General features: G+C 50.0%; 1 protein-coding gene and 1 non-coding gene across 2 annotated transcripts; both read right to left on the bottom strand.

Annotated features, from left to right (window-relative positions):
* Nucleotides 1–9470: 9470 nt before the first annotated feature.
* On the bottom strand, nt 9471–24781 carry QDPR (quinoid dihydropteridine reductase). Its single transcript, XM_036420032.2, has 7 exons — nt 24613–24781; nt 21718–21810; nt 19040–19136; nt 16595–16735; nt 12131–12239; nt 11298–11381; nt 9471–10026 (listed from the first exon to the last, which is right to left on the bottom strand). The coding sequence occupies exons 1-7, from the start codon at nt 24709–24711 to the stop codon at nt 9921–9923; spliced, it is 729 nt and encodes a 242-aa protein (XP_036275925.1). The 5' UTR covers nt 24712–24781; the 3' UTR covers nt 9471–9920.
* On the bottom strand, nt 13330–13433 carry LOC118710811. Its single transcript, XR_004985546.1, has one exon. It is a non-coding gene; the product is annotated as a small nucleolar RNA U13 (small nucleolar RNA).
* Nucleotides 24782–26554: the final 1773 nt, after the last annotated feature.

The raw sequence follows: 26554 nt of genomic DNA, 5'->3' as shown, positions 1-26554 counted from the left end.
ACAGACACACACAGACACACACAGACACAGACACACACAGACACACACAGACACAGACACAGACAGACACAGACAGACACAGACACACACAGACACACACAGACACAGACACACACAGACACAGACAGACACAGACAGACACACACAGACACAGACACAGACACAGACAGACACAGACAGACACAGACACACACAGACACACACAGACACAGACACAGACACAGACACAGACACAGACAGGAGCAAGGGAGGGAGAGAAAGTTCCAAAGACCTGCGGGCACTTCTTGTTCATAGAAGCTCAGCTCAAGCTCACTTACCCTCGAATGGACATTTTAACCATTCTTTTCTCTAGGGCCTGGGGAGATCGCTTTGAAGTGGTATCAGAGGAATAACTTTCAATTAGTCCTGAGCAAGTAGAATGGAACTGCTGGAGATCGATCCCTTTCCCCCCTTACCTTCTAATTAATGGAGTGACTGCTCTGCTTTGACAACCACAGCTCACTCCCGGGGTGGGGGCCCCCAGGGTGGAGGGAAATGTACCAGTTACAGGGGAAGCATTTTGGAGTCTCTTCTCGTTTTTCCGGAGGCTCTGTTTGGGCTCCGTTTTCACCCCCGTTGCTGAGAACCGTGCTTTAAGCATAGGAATCTGCTTTGCAGTGAATGAATGGAGGCATGTGCTTGTTGTAGCTTTTAGAAATGTTTAAAGAAGAAACACACCTCTCCGCTGCTGGCGAGCACCAAAGGGAGCCATGCTCTCTGGAGCTGCCCTGAGGGCCTGGCAAAGGGGGCCATGGGGAGGAGATGTTCTGCCCTAAAAGAGTTGGGGAGGAAGGAAAGTGAAAATCGGTCCAGAGCACCACAGTCAGAAAACAGGAGTCCTCTCCCTCCACTCTCCCCCCCAACCCCGGCCACTGTGGCTCAGTGGTGGAGCCTTGACCTGTGAACCAGGAGGTCACAGTTTGATTCCTGGTCGGTCAGGGTGCATTCCTGGTTCGTGGGCTCAATCCCCAGTGGAGGGGGGAGCAGGGGAAGGGGGAGGGGGAGGGAAAATGCAAGAGGCAGCCAATAAAATTATTCTCATCATTGATGTTTCTATCTCTCTCTCTCCCCCTTCCTCTCTGAAATCAATAAAAATTTTAAAAAGGGCCGAAACTGGTTTGGCTCAGTGGATAGAGCATTGGCCTGCAGACTGAAGGGTCCCGGGTTCAATTCCGGTCAAGGCCATGTACCTTGGTTGTGGGCACATCCCTAGTTGGGGGTGTACAGGAGGCAGCTGATTGATGTTTCTCTCATTGATGTTTCTAACTCTCTATCCCTCTTCCTTCCTCTCTGTAAAAAATCAATAAAAATATTTTATTTTAATTTTTTTAGCCGAAACCGGTTTGGCTCAGTGGATAGAGCGTCGATCTGCAGACTGAATGGTCCCAGGTTCGATTCCGGTCAAGGGTATGTATCTTGCTTGCGGGCACATCCCCAGTAGGGGGTGTCCAGGAGGCAGCTGATCGATGTTTCTCTCTCATCGATGTCTCTAACTCTCTATTCCTCTCTCTTCCTCTCTGTAAAAAAATCAATAAAATATATATTTTTTTAAAAAATTGGTTGACCTATAAAATAGTTCTATTCAGAAACAGCTTTCAAAAGTAAGTCTTTTCACCCTAGCTGGTTTGGCTCAGTGGATAGAGCATAGGCCTGCGGACTAAAGAGTCCTGTGTTCAGTTCCGGTCAAGGGCACATACCGAGGCTCTGGGCTTGGTCCCCCGTAGGGGCGTGTAGGAGACAGCCAGTCAATGATTCTCTCTATCATTGATGTTTCTCTCTCCCTTCCTCTCCGAAATCAATAAAAATATATTTTTAAAAATAATAAAAACAATTTAAGTAAGTCTTTCCTTTTTAAAAAGTATTGAGGACCATTAGAACAAAATGGGAGGAAATTTTATTTATATTGATCTTCTGAACATTAAAATAACACATAGAATAATTATTCTTATACATCAAATACTTCAATTTATCTGTCTCTAGTACAATTTCAAACGTATTTTCTAAAGAATTAACGGTTTTATCATTTTTAATGTTTTCATAAAATTGCCTGCACTGTCCTTTCAAATTGCATGTGATGTTGAATAAATTTGAAATTGTTGAGAACTTCGACTGACTCTTTATAAACTCCAACATTTTTAATACCTGAATATTAGTAGGCAGCCTAAGACAAAAAGGCATATGCTGCCATGATGGAGGGTTGTGTTTTTTGGTTGTTGTTTTTTAATCCTCTCCTGATTGATTTTTAGAGTGAGAGAAAAGAAGAGAAAGAGAGAAACATCTATCGGTTGCCTCCCATACATGCCCCCACTGGGGATCAAACTGTAACCTTTTGGTTACATGACACTCAACCAACCGAGCCACCTGGCCAGAGCTAGAGGGGTTTTTTTTAACCCAACATTGGCTTAACCACAAACATTTTGTAGTTCAGTCACCCAAACTACATATGTATAAGAAATCGTATACAATTTGACAGGGAAAGCTCTACATTAATTAAAGTATCACCACTTGCAAATTGTATGTACAGTACAACCAACTCCAAGGACAACTTTACTCCATGGGTTTCATAATTTAGTAAAAATACTATTTTACCTTGATACTGTGTGGCACTCAAAATTATATTTGTATTCTTGTGTGAAGACTAATTTTATCTTCAGTGTTGAGCTTTTTAACTTCACCTGACAGCATTCACCATAGTGTCAGGTGTTTTCCCTTCAACCGAATGAATTTCCAAATTTCTTTTGTTTTCAATACTTGGGTGAAAAACTCAAATCATTATAGAAATTAAATGATTTTCTGTCTGAAGCATCTCCAGGCATGGATATAAACCCAGCACCACTTAACTGTTTACAAATTCTTCTTCACGGAGAACTCTAACCAATGCCCAGGGCCAAGAAGGAGGACCAAGTCCTGACCAAATCAAAGGGCCCCTCCCCAAGGCCAGACTCAGAGAAAAAGATGTGTCTGCAACTTAGTAAATAGCCCAGAAGATCGGAGGGTTGCTAAAGCTGGTCCTTGGTCTCCGGATAAGCAGGAAGTACCGAGGGGTGGGCAATGGGGTTGTCTAGGCAGCGCACAGCCCCAGTGCCCGTGTCCACATAAAGGGGACTATAAGGGGGCGGGGGCTGGGCCAGGACTGTGAGCTCACTAAAGTAGCGCCTGCACTGAGCTTACAACTGGGGTTGAGTGTTGACAAGGGTGGATGGGAAGAAAGAAGGAACCAACATGCCCTAGCCGGTTTGGCTCAGTGGATAGAGCATCAGCCTGTGTACTGAGGGATTCCAGGTTCGATTCTGGCCAAGGGCATGTACCCTGGTTGCGGGCACATCCCCAGTAGGAGGCATGCAGGACGATGTTTCTAATTCTCTATCCCTCTCCCTTCCTCTCTGTAAAAAAAAATCAGTAAAATACATTAAAAAAAAAAAAGGAGGAACCAACACAGCAATCTGGACCCAGGAAGAGCATCCTGTCCTCTTGCAATGTCCCTCTAGCGCCCCCTCCTGACAAAGCTTAATATGTTCGCTGTTACTGTCCTCAGGGGCGAATCTGGGACTCGGAGGTAATAAATTGATAGCTGGCATGCTGATTGAGAACACAGCACATCAAGCTTTTAAAAAAAGATTACATCTATTTATATTTCAAATAATGTTTGGGGGCCCACGGTTTAAGAGACGCTGGTCTTTGCGTAGCAGAGGTGGTTTGCTCAGGGGCTTTTATCCCCCTTAGAGGCATTCGCTGTTGTTGAAGTCCAAAATGTGTTATATCAACAACCACATCTGCGAAACACACTCCGCTTAGGAAGGCTGCCAAGGGCCAGGCTGGGTGTGTGTGTGTGTGTGTGTGGGGGGGGGGGGGGGGTTAAATCCTGCAGCGAGGATTTTTTAATGCAGGAAGCAAAAAAGATTCAATGAATCATTAATAAGAGCAATTTAGCAAAATACATCAACAAGTTCTCGCATTCAGTGACAATGTTATGACTACCTTCCCATTAGCCCAGATCTCCGGTTACAGGGGCTTTGGAAGTGCCCAAATAACACATCTCCTGAGCTGGCACAGATATAAAAACCCGAAAGGCTGGAGATACCGCTGCTTTTCACATCCCACAGAAAACCCTCCAGGTCTTTCTTGTCTTTCAAGTTCCAGCTCAAGCACAGACTCTCCCCAGCAACCCCCAGATCAGAATGAGCTCTCCCTCCTGCACGGCCTGGTTTTTTGTTTGTGCCTCTATAGAAGCGCTTCCCCGGGCTAACTTGTGGAGCTGGTTATGTCTGCATCTTTCTTCCTCTCAAGGGGAGGGCGCATGCCTCATTCGTCTTTGTATCCCAGAGCCAAGCACACGGCTTGAGGTGGGAAGCCCCCATCCGTACATGTTGACCCAAATGTGTTCACTCAGAGTGAAGGGAGAACTTAGCTTAAAGTCTCGTGATTTTCCTTCCCAGCTTGCAAAGGAGCTCGGCCACGGGCAGGCACCTACTAATTAGCTGCTTTCTGCTGTGAGCTGTCTTCAAAGCATCGGGCAAACACTGGTCTTTAGGGGGGCTCTTTCGAGATCGAGTGGAAAATTTATTTGAGAAGTCTGGAATCCAGAAAGTTTACAAGCTAATTCAAGTCCCAGAAAAAGTCATCAGACATTATTTTCTACTAGAGGCCCGGTGCACAAAATTCATGCACAGCAGAGGGGGTATCCCTCAGCCCAGCCTGCACCCTCTCCAATCCAGGACTGCTGGCTCCCAACTGCTCCCCTGCCAGGCTATTTGCCCTTAACTGCCTTCCCCTGCAGGCCTGGTCACCCCTAACTGCCCTCTCCTGCAGGCCTGGTCTCTCCAACTGCCTTCCCCTTCTGGCCATCTTGTGGTGGCCATCTTGTGTCCACATGGGGGCAGCCATCTTTGACCACATGGAGGCAGCCATCTTGTGTGTTGGAGTGACAGTCAATTCGCATATTACTCTTTTCCTAGATAGGATGGCAATTCTGTTGCAGCTCACCTCGATTCATTGCTTGCCTTCTCCTCACCTCTCGCTTCAAGTCTTGCTCCTGCACAATGTAAGACAGGACCACTTATCTGGCACAGTCTGAAGATATTGTATTTAGTGGGACATGGAATACTCTACCCCACTCCAACCTTCCCTGAAGAGGTCAGATCCGCTAGATTAGAGGCAGTAACCAACAGCCCTATGTTCCAATGCCTTCATGCTATAATAGTTTGTATCTTATTTTTGCAAAGTCCACTGTGGGTTAAGCAAGCCTTCAGGGCCACTGTGCCCAGGGCAGTAGCTCAGTGTTTCAGGTGATTCTCACCTGGTGCCTCTGACACCTCAAGACGAGGTGATGAAGAGAGAGCCGAGGATTTCAACTCCGCGTGTCTAGTGCTATGGCTCAGAAGTGACATGTGCTGCATGAGCCTCAGCAACTCTGGCCAAAACCAGACAGGATCTCCACTCGTGGGTAAGGAGATGAATATGCGTGCATCCAAAATAACAAATCTTAGGCTTCAAACAGGTACTCATGTGGCTGAACGTGATGAGCTGTGTGTTCAGTTATGGGAGAGCAAAGACAAATTGAGCAGAAACATCCTGAACTGGAAATGTATTGGCAAAACTACAACTAAAAGGCAAGATGTAAATAGAAGTTTTATAGTATAATATTTTTAGCTCTTTGAGAACAGGCCTTCCCTTATATAAATAAGCCTAATTTTAGACTCTTACATTTGATTTTCTCCACATTTTTGGGACACAGTAACACACAACATCAGAATAACGCCAGTGTGGGTTGTTGTTGTTGTTTTTTACAATAAGTCTCATTTGTTCACTGTATCTCCAGCATCCAAATCAGTGTCTGGCACACAGTAGGGTCTCAGGAGGTATTTGCTGAACAAATAAATGTCCGGGTCTACATCACTAAATTTACTTTAGAATCAGATATTGTTTTAAAACAATGTAAATTTAAAATAAAGTAAATTTTTTTAAGTTGTGGCATTTAAATCACTGGAGTTTTACACATTATTTTGATAGTAATTAATTTTTCCTCATTGTTCAAAATGTTATTGACAAGCATCTAATGTCATATGTTAGTTCAATTTGTTGTGGAAATGTTCCCTATATTAAAAGTTAAATACTTGTAAAAAAAAAAAATAAAGTGAAAAATAATAGAGAGAGAGAGAAAAGCTGCTTCACATTTCCCCTCCTCCACATTGGTGACCCTCCATCATCCTCACACGGAAATGGCAGGAAAGCTAGCAATCCAGTGTGGTTTAAGGCGGAAATGCTGGCGTTCAAGTCCAAGCTCTGACTTAAATGATGGCTCTGTGACCCGCCGATACCGTGACCTCCGCCTCTGTGAGGCTTAAGTGCTGTCTTGTAAACTAGTGGCCCTGCACACGAATCCGTGCACCAGTAGCTTGCCAGCAGCTCACTGCCGCCCTCCAGTAGCTCTCTCCACCCGCCCCCCCTCCTCATAGCCTGCTGCCCTGCCCCCTCCTGTAGCTCTCCGCTGCCCGCTTGTAGCCCACTGCCCCACCCTCCTGCTGATCCATGATCCGGTCGTTATGCTTCACGGAGTAACACCATATTGCATATTACCTCTTTATTATATAGGATAGGGAAGTGCCTTCCTACCTCTATGTAGTAGTAGTGCGAAGATTCAGGGAAATAACTATGCTCAACTTCCCAGCACCACACCCGACACAGCAGGAATTCAGTCAAGGCTGGTGAGGCCTCAATTGCCATCAATAACCATCTCCTGGTATGCAGGGCGCTGGCACCTTTTCGGGGACTCCTGGCATGGGACAGAGATAGACCTTTCCCAGTGACTGGTGTACGTTCTAGGGGTCTAAATTGTGATGGTGGTGGTGGCGGTGGTGGTGGTGACGGTGGTGGTGGTGGCGGTGGTGGTGGTGGTGGTGTGTGTATGGCCATCAGTTTGCATGTGGATTGGGCTTTAACAATGTGCAAGCTTGATAATGTTTGGGAAGCATCTGCCACTTTCCTGAACCTGACTTTCCACTTCAGTGAAGAAAGAAAACACGAGAGTATTGTGAGGGAGAAAGGGTGAGAGGAAAGGAGGGAGAGAGAAAAAAAATCAGAATGAACAGCGGCAAGTCTCCAATGCTTGAGGTTACTGATCGATCTTAGATCCACTCAGAGCTGAGCAGAGGCCCCAGGAGGCAAAGAAAATTGAACCAAGTTTCTGCATGCTAGCTGGTTTTCTGCGGCCCTTTTTTCTCATCCATTGCCAATGCCTGCCCCCTTGTGGACAGTCCTCAAATGCTTGTATTTTCTAAAATACCAGGGAACGGAAAGGCTCACAAGGAGAAAATATTAGGCTTTCTGAGGTTCCCCGTTGCCTGCAGGGTAAAAATTCCTAGACACAGATCCTTCGTGACCTGTCCCCTGCAAACCGTGCCAGCACTTTAATAATAAGCATCTCTAGTCCCCCAACAATAGCGTTGATAAGAGACCAACCAGGTGATGGGGCCAGAGTTCAAAACTAGCCTTTTCTCCCTAGCTGTGTGACTCTGGGTAAGTTACCTAACCTCTCTCAGCTTGTACCTCATTTGCAAAATGAGGATAACAGCCCCTCACCTAGAGTTGTAGAGGTGATTGAGATAAAATGTGAGAAACATCTCACAACTGCAACACCCTTCACCTGCTACTGTGAGCTCAACAGTGTTCTTTCCATTTGCTTAACGAGCATTCATTATGAACTACATGAATGACAAATAAGGCACGTTTTTTTTAAAGACCTTATAGTCAGCCGAAACCGGTTTGGCCCAGTGGTAGAGCATTGGTCTGTGGACTGAAAGGTCCCAAGTTCAATTCCCGTCAAGGGCATGTACCTGAGTTGCAGGCACATCCCCAGTGGGGGGTGTGAAAGAGGCAGCTGGTCGATGTTTCTCTCTCATCGACGTTTCTAGCTCGCTCTCTCTCCCTTCCTCTCTGTAAAGTCAATAAAATATATTTTAAAAAATAAAGACCTTATAGTCAGCTGAAAGAGAAATAACTACAGATACATAATTATTTTTTATTTTTTTATTTTGGTAAAGGCAGTAGTAAAGTTAAAGATAGTTGGAGCAAATCTAAGAGAAGGGATCATAGACTTTATTTTGGGAAGTAGTCCTTGAACGCCACCTCCAGCCTGTGACAGAGGACAGACATGGTCTGGGAGAGAGTACCGGAGAGATCAGGGGAGGGGCGGGAGGGGAGGCAGAGGCATGTGCTTCCTACAGGCCAGATGTGGCCACCCCGAAAGGGACATTGGCCAGCAGAGTGGCCTAGGCCCAGTGACCCCGGACCAGTGGCAGCCACGGACACATAGGGCTGCAGGGTTACACCTGCCAGAGGGGAAAACGGATGTTCAGGGTTGTGGGCAGACCCCAGGTGATGAATGCTTTGAAATTAGACAGGGCTGGTGGTGACGGATCACAAACATAACAAATGCCACTGACTTTTCCTACTTTAGAATGATTAATTTTATGTGATGTGATTTTATCTCAATCATTTTATTTCTTAATCAAAAAAGAACCTGGCCAGAGTGACTCAGTGGTTGAGTGTTGACCTATGAACCAGGTCATGGTTCATACCCCGGTTCACATCAGTCAGGGCACATGTCCAGGTTGTGGGCTCAATCCCCAGTGTGGGCGTGGAGGAGACAGCCAATCAGTGATTCTCTACTCCTCCCTTTCTGAAATCAGTAAAAACGTATTTTAAAAAAAGAAAATCCGTGGTACAGGTCTTTATGGACAGCAATCGGATGCCCAGGGTTCTGGACTCAGTTCTGCCACCTACTGGCAATGCAGATGCTACGCCAACTGGGTTTCCTCCTGTGTAAAATGAAGGGTAGGGGCCCATCGCTGGTTCTCAGTGAGGAACAGACTGTAACGTCACATGGAGCGCTGCTTCCAAAGGTTCAGGGCCAACGGGCCGGCCACCCTGATTCTGACACGCCCAAGCGAAGGTCGTGCCTGGCGCTATTGGAAAACGTACTTCAGGCCCCGCCCGAGTAGCTCAGATGGTTACAGCAGGGGTCACCGAATGGTGGTCCGTGAGGTCTGAAAGGTTGGCGACCACAGGGTAAAGCACTGTCCCTATATTCTAAGGTTGTGGGTTCGATCCTCCGTCAGGGCACTTATAAGAAGCAACCAATGAATGCATAAGGGGAACCACCAATCAATGTTTCTCTCTCTCTTCCCCCTGTCTTTCTAATATAAAAAACAAAACAAAATGCATTTCAGGGTTTGAATACAGCAGACTAAAGCTGCTAGCAGCCCATGATTCTAGCACGGAACTATGTGTACGACGTGCTTTGATTACAGAAGATACCACAATCAACGAAGTGCATTTATTAGGAAATCACGAGTGGTCCTCTCCCACACTCGGCGACCGCACAGGGAGAAGATGCCTGACGGAGTCCATGGATCTTGCTTATACCACAAAGGGAGTTTTAAGGCAGTTTAATTCAATGCTGCAAAAACTACATCTGTGACAGGAACGTAACACTCAAAACAGCTTGGGGCCCCAAATGTCCCCAACAGATCTCTGAACCGGTCAAGCCGACAGCCACTGTCAGGGACAGACAAACAGTTTCAAAAGCAACTCAACACGACGCCGACCCACAGGGCCCGTGCAGAGACCCCCGAAACCTAGGTGGTTAACACAGGTGGCCCATGGCGCCCCCTGCAGGCCTCCCCACACACCGTTTTATTTCACAGGAACATTTTACACTGCCATTTTGTCTTAGGAAAGCAAGTGCACGTTGAGGTGAGAGGAAAACAGGTGTCGCTATCTCGAACCAACAAACAGGATTACAGAAAACACGAGGCCAGAGGCGGCTACACTGAGACACGGTGGCTTTTCTGGCAGGCCCCTCGCAGGCACTGAGACGAAGCTTAAAAATACGCGGGGGTGAGTTCCGTCTTTCCCTCCGTCGTCACCACCTGGATTAGGCTCCCTGAGCTTGGCCGGTTTTTCTCTGTGATCCAGTCATGGAAGGTTCTAGAACAAACAAGGAAAGTGTTACGTTTTAAAAGCAAAAATGGGACACGTGCTTATATTCCCACCTATGGCTTGGGAGCCACCGTGACTGAGGCGTCACGGACACGTAACCAGGTCCCCGTGATTCCAACACTCCACTCGTTCCACTTTCCGAGTGGCAGGGGCTGGCGAGATGTGAACGTTCGCTTCTGTATTTTCCGGCATTGTTGGAATATGTTATAACACAGCGTATGATTTTACATATTTTTAAAAAGCACTTCAGTTCATTCTAAAAGATAGACACATGTGTAATAATACTTCATACCCTGCTATATTACCTTCCCAGAAATTTGAAACAGAGAAAGAAGAAACTCATTCTTGTTTTGTTTTTTTAGAGCAAACATGTATGGATCACCTACAGCTGTATCAGGCAATGGGGGGGGGAAAGTACAGAAAATAGACTTTTACACTAAAAGGCATTAAATGCTAAAACGGGCATTTACTAATTCTGTGTGGGGAGGAGCAACCAACCCTCCTTGAGGGAGGCAGGGGAAAAAGGCATAAGAAACCCAGGAGGGCCCTAACCGGTGTGGCTCAGTGGCTAGAGCATCGTCCTGCGGACTGAAGGGCCCAGAGTTCAATTCCAGTCAAGGGCATGTACCTTGGTTGCAGGCATATCCCCAGTAGGAAGTGTGCAGGAGGCAGCTGATCGATGTTTCCCTATCATCATTGATGTTTCTAACTCTCTATCCCTCTCCTTCTCTGTAAAAACATCAATAATATATATATATATATATATATATATATATATATATATATATTTTTTTTTTTTTTTTTTTTTTTTTAAGAAACCCAGGAGGTGGAACACGCAGCTGATGTTTTTGGAAACCTCTCCTTTGGCTGTTGAGTACACCACCCCTCTAACAGTCCCCCGGCCGGGACTCTGCAGCCCCTTTAACCGGATGGCACTCAGAGTTCTGGGGACATTCCTGAGTGCCAAGCTGTGCCTCCCGGACCAGACTCAAGTTCAACTGCCACATCTCCGGAGCTCCGCCCGAGTGTGGAGCAAGCGTGGGGGAGGACAGGCTCCAAAAGCAAGCGCACTGAAACTGCCTAACGTGCTGCCCTAGGGCATGACCCCGTCTCCGGGGCGGGGCAGGGCTGGGGACACCCCCCGACCCAGGGGCCCCGCCCCCCCTTCCCCTATGAGAGTCACACTGACGTACCATGCACACTCAGGGCACAGGAGGGGCTGGAGCCCTGGGCCCTGGCATTGTATGTGTGATACTCACTGCACCAGGAACTCCAAGGGCGTCCAGGAGCTGAAGTCGGCCTCGGGCATGGACTTCCTGTTCATCGGGGTGTCCAGGGTGATCCTGCGGAGCGGAGGGAAGTAAGCCTGTCACGTGTGTCCCCCTCGGCACCCGGCCTCCTCGGCCAGGAAAGCACACCGGGCTCCCAGCACCACGGGCGGCAGCATCGCACGTGGAGAGACCACGTGGGCAATCGGAGCGAGGCCGGGAAGCCGCTGCGCGCACACACAGGCCACGTCCGAGTGTAAAACCAAATGAAAGAGCCGCATTTGCCTTATTTTTTAAAACATAGTCTTGCCCGACTGGCACAGCTCAGTGGTTGAGCACTGAGTACTGACCTATGAGCCAGGAGGTCACAGTCAGGTCGATTCCCGGTCAGGGCACATGCCCAGGCTGCGGCTCAATCCCCCGCCGCGGGGGGCGTGCAGGAGGCAGCAGACAGGTGATTCTCTTTCATCATTGATGTTTCTCTCTCTCCCTCTCCCTTCCTCTCTGAAATCAATAAAAATGTATTAAAAAAAAAAAAGACCGAATTACAAGTATCCAAATAAAATGTGTGAACTAAACTTAATGGAGGAGAAGGGGAAACAGATGGGAGGAAGGAAAAAAAAAACAATTAAAAGATAAGAAAGACGGACCCGCCCGTCAGCCCGGCCACCGCTCTGGCCGCCAGGCTTGCCCAGCACCGGGAGAAGGCTCCTCGGGGCCGGGTGAATTGTAGAGCCCGGGTGGCCGCACGCACGCGTCCCTGGGGAACGGCTCTAGGCCACGGAGACGCTCAGCAGAGGGGGCCGAGGGGGCCGAGCACTCACGGCAGCACCGCGATGGCCGCGGCCCCGGGCGGCATGCCGCTGTTCTTCCCTGCGAGGCTCTGGCAGAGCTGGTGGACGGCGCCCTTGGCCATGCCGTAGCCGATCATGCCTGGGAAACGGAGAGAAAGCAGTCCCGTGAGCACTGGCCACCGCCGGTACGTCCGAAGACCACCGCCCAGGGCCCAGAGGAGGCGGGGAAGAAGGGCAGGACGGGCATCTATGGGGAGAGCGTGGGAGGCACGTAACACTGCAAGCGCACCTACTGGCACCTGGCAGTTAACGTTTATCACAAAAGCCGTAAGTATAGCCTATTTTTATTATTATTGTTGAGAACATTCAGGCTCAGACAGGGTAAGTCACACGCCCAAACTCTCTCTCTCTCTCTCACACACACACACACACACACACACACTTACACTGAGGCCCCCCAGAGGTGAAGGGCCAGGCAAGAGCTGGGCTCTGAACCCCCGGATTGTCCATTGTTTGGGAGCAAAATGGAGCTGTCATTTGGAGTCAGGCTGCACAGGTTCAAATTCGAGCTCTTCGACCACCACCAAAGAAATCCTGAGCTAGTTCTCATGGCCCTGCTAACCTCAGCTACCCCGTCGGTACAATGGGAATGAAGTACTTACTTCTGAGCTCAGCACACAATAGGTGCTCAATAAATGTTTCCCATCAAATTCAAAGAAGCAGCACGCCCAGGAGTCCGTCTCCCTGGGTAAAGTGTGAGCAACGCTGACATACGGATGCAACGCTGCCCACCAGTCTTCCTTTGCCCCACTGCTCAGCGGATGCTTGCTGACTGAGCAGGGCGTGCCTTTTCTCAGGACAGGGGTCTGCCTGCTCTGCAGACAGGTGGCAGGGACAGGGTCTCTCCCCTCCACTGCCCCCACACACCTAGCTGTGGACGCTCTCTAACTGCTGTAAACACCTCTCCTCCTCCACATGACTTCCGGAGTCAGCAGCCTCTTTAAAAGCTCCCGGCAGGCATGCTCTTCAGAACAAAACAGCTGAGGAGGCAGCAAAGGCCCAGAGGGAGGTGGGGATCACAGCCCAGCCGAGGGACCAATCACTAAACCGCTTCCACAGCAACCTCAGGTTGCAAAAGCAGGTCAAGGCCCCAAATGGTCATTTAGAAGCATCAGCAGAGTATTTCACTATCCCAGGCTTCTCTATTTTTTTTTTTTTTTTTTTTTTCACGTCAGACGGGTCATGTGCCAAAGGCGTAACAAGGTTAATGGGCGGCACATCTCACACAGCCGCCTGAACACCCAGTCATCACGCTTATGAACTCCGAAAGGATCAGGCTTCTCTGTTTAACCAGGGGCCGGGGGCCACCAGCGGTAGAAAGATCAGACAAACTGCCGGTGTTCAAAGAAACCAACTCATGAATCTCATCCAGCCATCCCCCACCCCGGCACACTCCAGGGCTCACTCTTCATTCCATTCCAACAACATGAGAGAGGATCTGATGAAAGAAACAAGCACCCAGCTGGTGTGGCTCAGTGGTTGGGTGTTGACCTATGAACCAGGAGGTCATGGTTCGATTCCCAGTCAAGGGCACATGCCTGGGTTATGGGCTCCGATCCCCAGTAGTGGGCATGCAGGAGGCAAACTATTGATGATTCTCTCTCATCATTGATGTTTCTCTCTCTTCATCTCCCTTTCTCACTGAAATTAATAAAAATGTATTTTTTGAAGCAAGCAACCCACAACCCTAATGGTTTAATTCTATAAAATTCTACACAATGCGGGGGGAGAAGTATTTTATAAGAAGCTAAGTACTTTCTTCCCAATTATAAAATGATCATGGTAGTCCCTCAAGACTGCTTTCCAAACACAGCAAAACCAAAGTGATCACTAGCATGTGATACAGTTTCTCCTCCAGAGGTGACCTACAAATACAACCTTGGAAATAAGAGGGTGGGGTTTTCTGGGTATATTTTCGTTTTTGAACAATTTTTCTTGGGTTTGAAGGACTACTAAGCCTCTTCGTTGTTTACTTTCAAATTATACACAGAATTCCCCAGGTTTTCCTAGGGTCTGAACCAAAGCTGAAAGATTTCATGACTCAAATAAATTTAGCAACACCTAACTAAGAACTTAAAGATGAGCACAGCTATGAGCATCTGCAGCAAAAGCAGCTGAGCAAGAGGAAGTCTGCAATAATCATGCCAGGTCACATTTACTGCTGACTCTGTCATTCCTTTCTAAGCCATTTGCATCCATTAAGATGTTTGCAAGTCCTAACTGCCATATAGAATATGTGATTATTTATCCCCATTTTACAGATGACACTACTGAGCCTTAGAAAGGTTAAGTAACTTGCCAAATATCACACACTAGGTGGCAAAACCACCAAAGACACCCAACCGGTATAGTCCCTGAGCCTGTGCTCTTAACCAGTATCCAAAACTATGAACAAAGAGATATTTACAAACCAAAGGAAAGTAGGAGAGCGTTTTGTCCTTCGGAAAAATTACTCTTTCATGTCCTGGGGTTTTCTTTTTTAAATGCCAAGCTGATCTTCATTTCTCTACTTACTTCACCTCTCCATCACCTTTAATAAAAATCAGAACTCAACCAAGCTAGCATCTGACATTTACACAGCTCTAACGACTGCAAGAGACACGGACGGGTAAGATTATAAGCTCTGAGACGCGTAGTAAAAAAATAAGAGGCAAGAAATTGCTGATTCGCAAGAGCCTCACAGGAAAAAGATGCCCTAACTGGTTTGGCTCAGTGGATAGAGTGTCAGCCTGTGGACTGATGGGTCCTGGGTTCGATTCTGGTCAAGGGCATGTACCTTGGTTGCGGGCACATCCCCAGTAGGGGGTGTGCAAGAGGCGGCTGATGGATGTTTCTCTCTCATCGATGTTTCTAACTCTCTATGCATCTCACTTCCTCTCTGTAAAAAAATCAATATATGTATTTTTTTAAAAAGGAAAAAGGTGCTCAAGCTCTCCAGCCCCTGCTCCCCCCCTTTTATTAAAGAGTTCCAGTAAAGGAGGACACTTTCTGCTTCTGTGCTGTAACCCCCAAACCGCCACTTAAATTCCTGTAACCCTACCTGAAAGGGGGTATTATGAGTCAAATTGTGCCCCCCAAATACCTATGTTAACGTCATAAAGCCCCGTACCTCAGTATGGGACTGTACTAGAGCTGGGGTCTTTAAAGGGGCAATCACGTTAAAATGAGGTCATTAAGGTGGGTGCACCATGTCCTTATAAGAAGAAGAGACTGGGACCCAGACAGGCACAGGGGGCCTCAGGAAAAGACAGCCTCTGACACGCCAAGGAAAGAGGCACCAGGAAGAAATCAAGTCACTGACCCTGCTGACACCGGCTCTTGAACTTCCGGCCTCTAGAACCAGGAGACGAACATCTGTTGTCTAAGCCGCGGGGGTACTTGGTTACAGCAGCCCTGGCACACTAACCCCGGGAGCAAAACACGCCGAGGAACAACAAAAACTGATGAACAAAAACAGATCCAGAGACAGAGAAACATCGATCAGACCGTCAAACCTCGGAGGGAAGGCAGGGGAGGGTGGGTGAAGGGGGAGAGAGCAACCAAAGGGCTTGTATGCATGCATAGGAGCCTCTCCAATGGACACAAACACCAGGGGGTGAGGGCATGAGTGGGGGGGATGGGGGATAACGGGGGAATAAGGACACATATATAACACATTAACCAATAAAAAATAAAAAATAAAAAAAGCCAAGGGAACTTGGATCTGCCGGAGATCCTGGGAAAAGCACACTGTTTAGAAGTGACAGGGGTTCTGCTTCAAAGTAAGGATAAAACTTAGTTCCTGCAGAAACCCAGACAAGTGAGTTAACCACGCTATGTTCCAGCTCCCTGACCTATAGACGGAGAAAGGTCACGAATGCCCTCGGCCCCAGGGTCCCCTGGGAACACACAGATGTGAAGGGGCCGATGAGGAGCAGGCCCTGAGCCGGGCGCCTCGCACACGTTAAGGCCTCAGCGCTGACGGCTGCTCTCAGGGCAGACGCTGCTGTCACCAGTTACGGTGACTCCGGCAGGAATCTGCTCAAATGTGTGATCTGTCCAAGGCCCCCCACCCCCCGGTCTAGGACAGAGAATGCACCCCAGCCTCTCTCAATCTGTCGCCCACACTGTTCTCGGCGGCTGAGCTGCCTCCCCGGGACACCCGAGTGAGCACAGTGTGATGGTGATAATACACGTTTATTCTCTGATCTGGACCTACTCCAGCACTGCTCGTTCCTGGAGTGGATCGTGGGTAAATAAGCCAGGTTGGAGGGGGGGGGGGGGGGGGGGGCAGATGGCAGCATTCCTTAGCCACTGGGAAGATGAGGAATTCAGGCCTAAAGGAAGCAAAACCCACCCTCACAAAGCACCCCAGAAAAGGCTTCAACATTCCCCATCTCACCAGCGAGCAGGCATCAGCGCTCCCATGTCACAGAGGGGGACGGGGAGGCTTACCGGGAGTCCCGTCCAGCGCGGCCTTGGCGCCCGCCAAGGTCAGGAGGCCGCCTTCCTTGAGGTGCTTGGTGGCCAGGTGGCTGGAGATGGTGGACGTCCACAGGCTCTGCTTCCACATGAGGTCGCAGTTCTTGAAGAGAGCTGAGGGGGGAGCACAGCGGGGCTCAGCCTGGGCGGGGGGGGGGGAGCCGGACAGCGGAGCCCCTCGGGGTGCGGACCCCGGGGAAGCACCGGCCTCCCCGGCCCCGATGGCAGGGTCTGGTACGAGCAGCGCGGGCTCTGAGGTCAGAGACGCGGGTTCGAATCCTGGCCACCAGTCCCAGCCTGCTCCCCCGGAGACCAGCCTCGGCTCAGCCGGGAAGGCAGACTGTGAACAGTCCGGGGGACGGCCCGCAGGAGCGGGGCCTGCTCGGCGGGGGCGTGAGGTTTGTAACGGGACCTGCGTGTCTACGTCAGGTTTGAGTGACGGACCGTTGCCACAGGACGCAGAGGGCTTTTACAAAGCTGCGTTTTCAAGGCCGAAAGTTTAATGCGGGCTTTGAAGACCCTTCAAAAGAAAGCTGAGCCCTGGCCAGTGTGGCTCAATAGTTAGAGCATCGGCCGCCACACACCCAAGGATTGTGGGTTCGATTCCGGTCAAGGGCACGTACTTGGGTTGCAGGTGCGCGCTAGGTGCAGGGACACATGAGCACAACGTGATGGTGGGGGGCAACCAGCGGATGTGTCTCTCTCACATGGATCACATGCATGTTTCTTTCTCTCTCTCCATCCCTCCCTCCATCCCACCCTCTCTGAAAAGCAATAGAAAAAAATATGTAAGGATTCACAAAAACAAAAAAAAGCTGAAATGACAACATTTCACACTTATTTTAACTCTCTGGCCTTGCTGAAAATGCAGGAAGAAACGAGTGGTGACTGCATTTCCCCTCCCCCTCACAAGGCACAAAGCCCCCATGAGGCTGTGTCCATGGCCAGGAAGAAGGCCCCCCAATCCAGCAGGGGGTCTTCCCCCAGGGACCGCGTTTCCCTGCAGAAAAGGACCCGCGCTGACCATTTCTTGTTCCCAAAATACACAAAAGGCCATCAGCGTGTCCTGCCAAAACCCCGTAAGATATCAGGTTCACAGTCAAGTGTGGCTCACAGGAAATCGATTCCTTTCTACACGGCTTTGGCTAATCCATGTAGAAGGAACGACAGAATCAGGAAACTCCATTCTCCAACCCCCACTGCGATCACTGACTCCGATCACTGACTCCGGCAGGGATGATCCACGGATGCCTGACACCCTTAGGCGATAGAAACCTGGGATTCCCACCGTGTATGGGAAGCGGATATGCACGCACAATGCAAAGCACCGTCCCACGGATTGCTTACCAATTGCAAACAGAAAACAGACCTTTACAGTGGAAGCCCATCAGCTACCCCCCCAACCCATCGGCAAACGGGGCATCCGGCCACCTGACACGGTGACAGTCCCACTGGGATTGGTAAGAAGTACACATGACTCAGGAAGAATTCTTGCCTCCAAGATACTTAACCTGATCCTAAGCAAGTCCCAGACCTAAATTCCAGCGCACCGGAAATACTCTGGCTAGATGAACAGGTGAAGACAGAAACAGTGAGATGCATTTGTATGAAAACTGCCCCGCCTCACCAAGTCTATCACAGGATTAGGGAGGGGGAGAGATTCTGCATTAAGAGACTAAAAACAACAAAAGGAGACATAAACCCTGATGCTTAGGAGGAAAAAAAACTCTAAAAGCTCTGGAATAAACTGGGGAATTTGAATGTGGGCTGGATCTTATTAATCTTACAGAATGACTATTAATTTCCTTAGCTATGGTAACAGTATGATGCTGACGTAGGGAAATGAGCATGTTCTTTGGGGACGCATGCTGAAATCAGCAAAGGGTTAATTTACTCGCCAGTGGTTAACAAAGAAATGCCCACAGAGCAGCCCTGCAGAGACCCAGCAGCCGGGACAGCAGTGTCAGCAGGTGCGAATCCAGATGGAGGAGGCGGGTGCTCCCTGGACTCTTCTCCCAGCTCCTCCCGGTGTTTGCATGTGTCCATAATAAAAAGCTGGAAAATGTACTCGGCATTGCTAACGGCTCAATGCGGAGACCTTTTGACCCCCGGAGCGATCTCTCTGTGTCATGCACGTCCCCCGGTCCCCGGGAATAAGCCCTGTGAGAACAGGGTGGGAGCCATGCTGAGTCCCTCCTGCCTGATCCCTCACGCTCAGTGTCCCCTCCTCTAGCCCAGTGTGCAGGAAGCTGTTTCTTCAACTGTGAAATGGGGTGGCCGTCCCTACCTCACAGAGCTGCTGTACAGAGTGAGGGACACACGCAGGAAAACACCTGGCCTGGCACGCGGAACCGGCCCGGCCCTGCCCCCGGACAAAGAGCAGAGCGGGGTGAATGATCAACTCAGACAAGGACTCACATTTGGACTTGGCATTGCCCCCGGCCCAGCCTCCAGCCACACACAGGATGGCGTCCACCTTCTCTTCACCCAGGAGCTTCCCGACCTCGGCCGTCACCTGGAAAGGACAAGAGGCATAAATCGTGGGGGAAACCCAAACAGGCCGACGCCTGCAGACATTTCCGTTTATTTCCCACTTTCCTGGAAGACGGGTCACGGCACCTGGCAAGGAACACTCTGAAACCCAAATGTAGGACGAGCCTACGATGGCCATTTGGGTTAGCAAAGCCCACCTACATTTCCATGTGATGTTTATAAAGCAATCTAGAATCTTCTTTTCAATTTTTATTTTTATTGACTTCAGAGAGGAAGGGAGAGGGAGAGAGAAACAGAAACATCAATGATGAGAGAGAACCACCGATCGGCTGCCTTCTGCATGCCCCTACTGGTGATCGAGCCCGCAACCCCAGCCTGTGCCCTGACCAGGAATCAAACCGTGACCTCCTGGTTCATTGGTCAGTGCTCAACCACTGAGCCACACCGGCTGGCCCTCCCTTCATTCTTAAGCCACATCCTGTTGCCAAGTGCCCAGGGTCCAGCTGCCGGAAGTTGGATCACCTCCCCTGACTCTGTTCTAACTTTTAGGAAAGCAGGGAGCCCACAGCAACAATGAAACTGTTTGACCTTTTTTTTACATCTACACTTTTTTTAATTCCTCCCCCTTAAATGTTGCTTTCTACCCAACAATTTTCTATAAATTTTTTTTTTAATATATTTTACTGGTTTTTTACAGAGAGAAAGGGAGAGGGAAAGAGCTAGAAACATTGATAAACATTAATCAGCTGCCTCCTGCACATCCCCCCCACCGGAGATGTGCCCACAACCAAGGTACATGCCCCTGACCAGAATCGAACCTGGGACCCTTCAGTCTGCAGGCCGACGCTCTATCCACTGAGCCAAACTGGTCAGGGCAGTTTTCTATAAATTTCATGCCTTCCTGGCTTCTGCATCTCTTCACTGTCACTAGTGGACTGCGGCCCGAGGGCCAATGTCAATATGTATTAGGTTGAATTTCCTCTTCCAGAACTTCACAAACAAAAACTGGATGTTGTGCTATTGTCCAGAAAATTCCTAATTGGATGTAAGGGGTGGAGGGGGAGGGAGAAGTTAAAGAGATTAAAGGTTCTGTACAGCCGAAACCGGTGTGGCTCAGTGGATAGAGCGTCGGCCTGCAGACTGAAAGGTCCCAGGTTCGATTCCGATCAAGGGCATGTACCTTGGTTGCAGGCACATCCCCAATGGGGGGTGTGCAAGAGGCAGCTGATCAATGTTTCTCTCTCATCAGTGTTTTTAACTCTCTATCCCTCTCTCTTCCTCTCTGTAAAAAAAGCAATAAAATATATTTTAAAAAGTTCTGTATAGTCAAGTCTCAGATACAAGCAACTTCACATTCAAAAAGCACATAGACATCAGCACTGGCCACAAGAGCAGCAGACACTGGCTGCAGGAATCACTCTGCCGCGGCTCTCAGAGCCTGGGCCCCCCTGCACTTAATTCCAGCTTCCTTTACTTTATCTGCATGGAGCTGCTCTGCTGCCAGGAAGCTGAGCACGCAGTGAGGAGAGCAGGCGTCCACTGCCCAGTTCAAATCCTGGCTGGGCCACCTCCCACCTGTTTGACCTTGAGCAAATACCGGGGCCTCTCTGTGCCTCAGACTCCCCATTTCTAAAAGGAAGACAAATTAGGAACTTTGTTCTGGGGTGTTACAGACATTCAGCAAGTTCATGTGAATAAAGCACTTAGGATGATGCCTGACCCGTAACAATGCCATGTCCATGAAAGCCAGTAATGCAGGAAACTCGGGGCCATATTGTGAAAAGTTAAGAGCAGAGGCCGTGGCCGGTGTGGCTCAGTCAGTGGAGTGTTGTCCCAGGCACCAAACGGTCACCGGTTAAATTCCCAGTCAGGGCGTATAGCCAGATTGTGTGTTCAATCTCTGCATACAGGAGGCAATCGATCAACGTTCCTCTCTCACATCCATGTTTCTCCCTCCCCCTCCCTCTTTGTCCGCATTCAACCAGATAAAATAGAGACGTATTTAAAAAAGAGAAAAGTGCCGAAACCAGTTTGGCTCAGTGGTAGAGCATCGGTCTGTGGACTGAAAGGTCCCAGGTTCGATTCCTGTCAAGGGCATGTACCTTGGTTGCGGGCACATCCCCAGTAGGGGGTGTGCAGGAGGCAGCTGGTTGATGTTTCTTTCTCATCGCCGTTTCTAGCTCTCTCTCTCTCTCCCTTCCTCTCTGTAAAAAATCAATAAAATATATATTTAAAAAAAAAAAAAAAGTGCCGAAACCAGTTTGGCTCAGTGGTAGAACGTCGGTCTGCGGACTGAAAGGTCCCAGGTTCAATTCCGGTCAAGGGCATGTACCTTGGTTGCAGGCATGTGCAGGAGGCAGCTGGTCTATGTTTCTAGTTCTCTATCCCTCTCCCCTCCTCTCTGTAAAAAAATCAATAAAATATATTTTAAAAACAGAAAGAAAAAAAAGAAAAGTAAGAGCAACAAAATTTCCCTCAGTGGCCACACAAGGCTTTCATAATTAGAGAAATAATACTTGAAAAAGGGAAGAGCACATGGCCAGTGGAGACCTATGCCCAGGACCCCCCACCCCCACAGGCTTGGGGGCCTTTTCTGGAATTACCTGGTCAGCCTGCTCGGTGAACGAGTCTGTCATCCTAACAACAACACTCGCGCTGGCCTCTTCATTCTCCACCACGTCGATGCTGGCCACCCACTGGAGTGAAGACGGAAACAGCTTTGGTCAAGAGACAATAGTTTGATTCCTTTAAAGATCCACAACCAGAATAGGGGCTGTGGGAGCAGGGGACATGCCCCCAGCACAGAGGGATTGAATTCTGCCTCTGCCCTCCAGTGGCTTTCTCGAACTCATGCTTTGCAGAGGGTCCTCGCCTGCCCAGTGGGGTTAGCAATAAACACGGTTAGTGTGAGAACTAAATGAAACAGAGGAGACCCTAACCGGTGTGGCTCAGTGGATAGAGCGTCAGCCTGTGGACTGAAAGGTCCCAGGTTCAATTCCAGTCAAGGGCATGTACCTTGGTTGTGGGCACATCCCCAGTAGGAGGTGTGCAGGAGGCAGCTGACTGATGTTTCTAGCTCTCTATCCCTGTCCCTTTCTCTCTGAAATCAATAAAAAATATTTTTTAATCTTTTAAAATATATTTTATTGATTTTTTACAGAGAGGAAAGAAGAGGGATAGAGAGCTAGAAATGTCGATAAGAAACATCGATCAGCTGCCTCCTGCACACCTCCGATGCTCTATCCACTGAGCCAAACCAATTTCGGCAATAAAAAATATTTTAAAAAAGAGAAACAGAGACGGCAGCAGCTGCCAGCCCAGGTGACACAGGGATCTTACCCCAAAAGGGCCAGGGCCCTGAGGTCTGAAGGCCCAGAGATAAAGATTGTACCCAGCTCTGAGGAACACCGCCTCCATTCAGGAACGCTCACTACTTCTGTCACCCGCCATGGGAGCGACTGAGACAGACAAGGTTCCATCCCAGACTTCCCAGGAATGAAAGGGGTGGGGACAGTCACAGGTAAAGCGAATGCCCCCATCAAGGGGAAGTCCCCCCCCCGCCAGGGGAGACCACAGTCCTCCCATCTGTAGCATGTGGACGCCAACAGGACTCTGTAGTAAAATGATGGTGTAGAGCACATGTGTCAAACACAAGGCCCGCGGGCCAAATCCGTCCCGCCAGGCCTTGCAATGTGGCCCGCACCGCGCTGTCATCACTGCACTCTGCTGCGTTTCCATCACAATGACAGTTTATGACTGTTCAGTAAATCATTTGGCCCGCGATTTAGGCTGGATTTTAGATTTTGGCCCCTTCTCTGATTGAGTTCGACACCCCTAGTGTAGAGTAAGAGAAACAAAGAGTGCGTCAGGGACCTGGTCTGTAGGAACACAGTGCCTGGCCCGCCTGGAATCCTTAAACTTGACAATGGTCACCACCTCCCATCTACACAGATTTCTCAGCTTCCAGAGCAGGTGTGCGGTAGGAAGGCGAGGTGTGTTCAGAATTCCTTAGAAGCATATTCCTGTGCCAGAATCTGAGCCAGAGGAAAACCCTGGGACCCTCTCTCTGGGCCCAGGGCACCCTCACCCAGCAGCTGCTGCTGCTGCCATCGCTGTGCTAACGGATCCCTCAGGCAAGCTCCCCAGAGCTCCGGCGTGGACTTTGAGCAGGTGACAGCTGCAGCAGCAAGACACAGGGCAGAGTCTCCAGCGGAACGCACTGATCCCCACTGGGAGGCTGGGGTCAGGGCTCCTGGCCCGCGCCCAGCTCAGTTCCTACAGGGCCACCTCCAGAGAGTGACCCTGATTATGCAAAGCAGCTGACATCGTCTCCTAATCAAAGAAGCCTCGGGTGTTTGAAGAGCTGAGCCTTCACGGTATCTGGTCCAATGGAGGCTAAAGGAACAGGAGTCTAGATCAGTATTTCCATAACAGGGGAGAGAAAAACTGCTCTGCCCTTCTAGATTCTTCCAGCTGGCCTGATAATGAAATCAGCATGAGAGATTAACAAGGGAAAACAACTAAATCGAATTGCAGAGGTACATCCGGGAGCCACACACAGATTAAGGTCAGAAACAGAACGTTAAAATGAAGCATGAGTTACCTTCTGAGCTAAGGATGAGGGAAGGCACCTCGGGGCCGCAGAGGGGAGAAAGGTCATTCAAAGGACATAAGAAAAGCAGACGTTCAGTCATTAGTTTGCACTGCCCTACACACAGGTCCTAAAAATATTTTTCTGGTGATGACTCTTATTGCGATCAAGGGCCCTAACTTAAAATTTTTAAGGGAGAGGTCAAAGTTTCTCTTGAACCCACAGGGTCTCTAGCCATTGGTTCAAAATAACTCACGTGCCATCTTGGGGAAGCCTCTTTTGAACCCATTCAATATACAAAATAAACATATCAATAACAGCTAACATTGAGACATATTTTACTTGGAGTCTGGTCATTTACACGCTAGGACACCCATGACCCCGTTTCATCCTCACAACTCCCCTAAGAGGCAGATCTTAGCAATATCCCCATTTTACAGACGTGGAAACGGGTTCGTGGAAGTGAAGCAATCAGTTCGCGGTGGGTATCAGGACTGGTAAGCAGAGCCCGGCGGTGTATTTGCCAATCCTTCCTCCTCCTCTCTCCCTGGCCCCTCACCTGCCTCCTCCTCCTCCCGCTCTGCTGTTCTCCCCCGAGTCATGCCGGGCTGCCTGGGCCGCCGCCGGCGAGGACCCAGGGGCAGCCGCCCCCTCCCGCTTTGAGCAAAGGCCGAACCCAGGGCCGGGGCGGGCGCGCACGCGGAGGCAGGAGCAGGCAGACGTGCAGACTCGTGTGTGCACCTTCAAGCACCCACCCGTGTGTGGGGTGCACAGGGAGCCCCAGCTTCCCGCAGACCGGCCTCCCAGGATGCACCGGAAGGCCCCTGCACCCCAATCCCCATCGCCCCTGCCCTCCACCCAGGCCGCCCCTCCAGGCACAGCCCCGGCGCCCCGCCCGCGGACTCACCCAGTCGCGGGCCCGGAACGCCTGCACGCAGCGGGAGCCCAGCGCGCCCCGGCCGCCGTACACCAGCACCCGGCGCGCCTCGCCCGCCGCCGCCGCCATCCTGCGCTTCCCGCTGGTCCCGCTGGTCCCGCCGCTCCGACCGCCCGAGCCGCACGCTGCGCCCCCCGCGCGCCCCGCCCCGCCGGCAAGGACGGCCAACCAGTGGAGAGGAACTGCCCCCCATGCGTCCCGCCCCTCCAGGCCCGCGCGCCCCCGCCTCTCCAAGACCAGCCAACCAGCTCAGTGGAATAGCGCCCGTGCGTCCCGCCCCGCCCAGGCCAGCCAACCAATGGAGAGTATCCGCCCCCGCGCGCCCCGCCCCTCTCAGGCCGCCCAACCAGTGAAGAGGAACCGCGCGCGGCCGCGCCCCGCATAGCGCGCGCTGCAGCCGCCCTGCGCGCGGCCGGGCTCCGGGAGGAAGGAGACCCAGAGGGGCGGGCACTCTTGGCCGCGCCCCCATTCCGGCGGGCCGCCCCGGGACGGGTGCGTCCGCTGAGCCCTGCAGCCTGCGGGGAGGTGCGGGGGACCGGCGTGCGGGGCGCGGGGCTAAGGCCGGAGCGGTGGAGGGCAGGAGTGCGGGAGTGGAGATGGCCCCGGCCATCATCTCAGCATCAGAGAATGGGAGATAAGACAAACCACGAGTGAGAACGTGTAATACCTTCACCAATGAAGAAAGAAGAAGAAAAAAAGTACAAATTGACAGTTACAAAATAGTCATAAGGATGTAAATAAAGTACATCATAAGAAATACGATCAATGATGTTGTAACAGCTATGTTGTACACCTGAAACCAATAGAATATTGTATGTCAACTGTAATTAAAATATTAAAAATTGAACTAAAAACTCAAAAAAAAAAAAAAAGTCAGACCACTAGTATATAGTTTTCCTCTAAATAGGAGTGAAGGCTACCTTGGCCATCCTGCTTAATAGCCTCAGTCTCCTCGCCAGTGAAAGGGGAATAACTAAGCTGCCTATGGTTTGGGAAAGGGTTTTAAAAGCTGAAACTAGAGCTGTGTGGCTCTAAATAGTAGTAGGAGTTTTGCATTTTGGAAGTCGGGGGGAGGGGGGTATTTTAATACCATTGCGGGGGGGGGGGGGGGGCGGTGGCATATTTAAGCATTAACGTTTACCAAACCAACAATACAAAACTTGTAGCATACTGTAGTGTAAGTGTTTGCATCTCCCAAATGAATGCTTTTAATAAAAATAAATACTGCTTGCTTAAAAATATGAGTACGTAACAGGCCTCTGGTCTGGTAGGAACACACGTTCAATGGTGTCTAGTCCTATAATACTGTCCTTGGACCTCTGTGACCGTGTGTAAGCCCCACCAAACGGTACCACCTGCCTCACCAATAGAGCCTGGCACTTTCTCTCTTGCAAACAGTTCACTCTGCTCATGGCCTGTGCCTTTCATGCAGGGTTTCTCAATCACAGCGCTGTCTGTTCTGTGCAGGCCACGGGGGGCGGGGGGCATCAGTCCTGTGCCTTCTAAGGATGCTTACAGCATCTCTGGCCTCTACTTCCTAGCTAGGAGCAGCGCCCCACGCATAGTCGTCACAATCAAAAATATCACCAGATATTTCCAAAGGTCCCCCCCGAGAGGAAGGGGGTGCCGGGGGAGGCAACATCTCCCTTGGTCGAGAACCGCTGTCCTAAAACTGCTGTAAGCTTGCCAGCAGGATCCCATGTCACACATCTTCGTGTCACCCTTCACCCCAAACACAGGGCCTGGTCCCCAGCACACACACACACAAGCTTATGCAGACACGGCGTGCAGGGATACATCGTGAGAGAACAGGCTGCATCCTGTAACTCATTTTATTATCAGACGCGTCATTACCAGAAACAGAATTACTAGGAGACCGGGTGGGGAGAACACCAGTTATTTAGGGCCCTCC

This window comes from Pipistrellus kuhlii, unplaced genomic scaffold (assembly GCF_014108245.1).
Source record: "Pipistrellus kuhlii isolate mPipKuh1 unplaced genomic scaffold, mPipKuh1.p scaffold_m20_p_1, whole genome shotgun sequence".
Classification (NCBI taxonomy): Eukaryota; Metazoa; Chordata; class Mammalia; order Chiroptera; family Vespertilionidae; genus Pipistrellus; species Pipistrellus kuhlii.
Note: the sequence above shows the minus strand (reverse complement) of the source record. Positions and strands in the feature narration are given on the sequence as shown.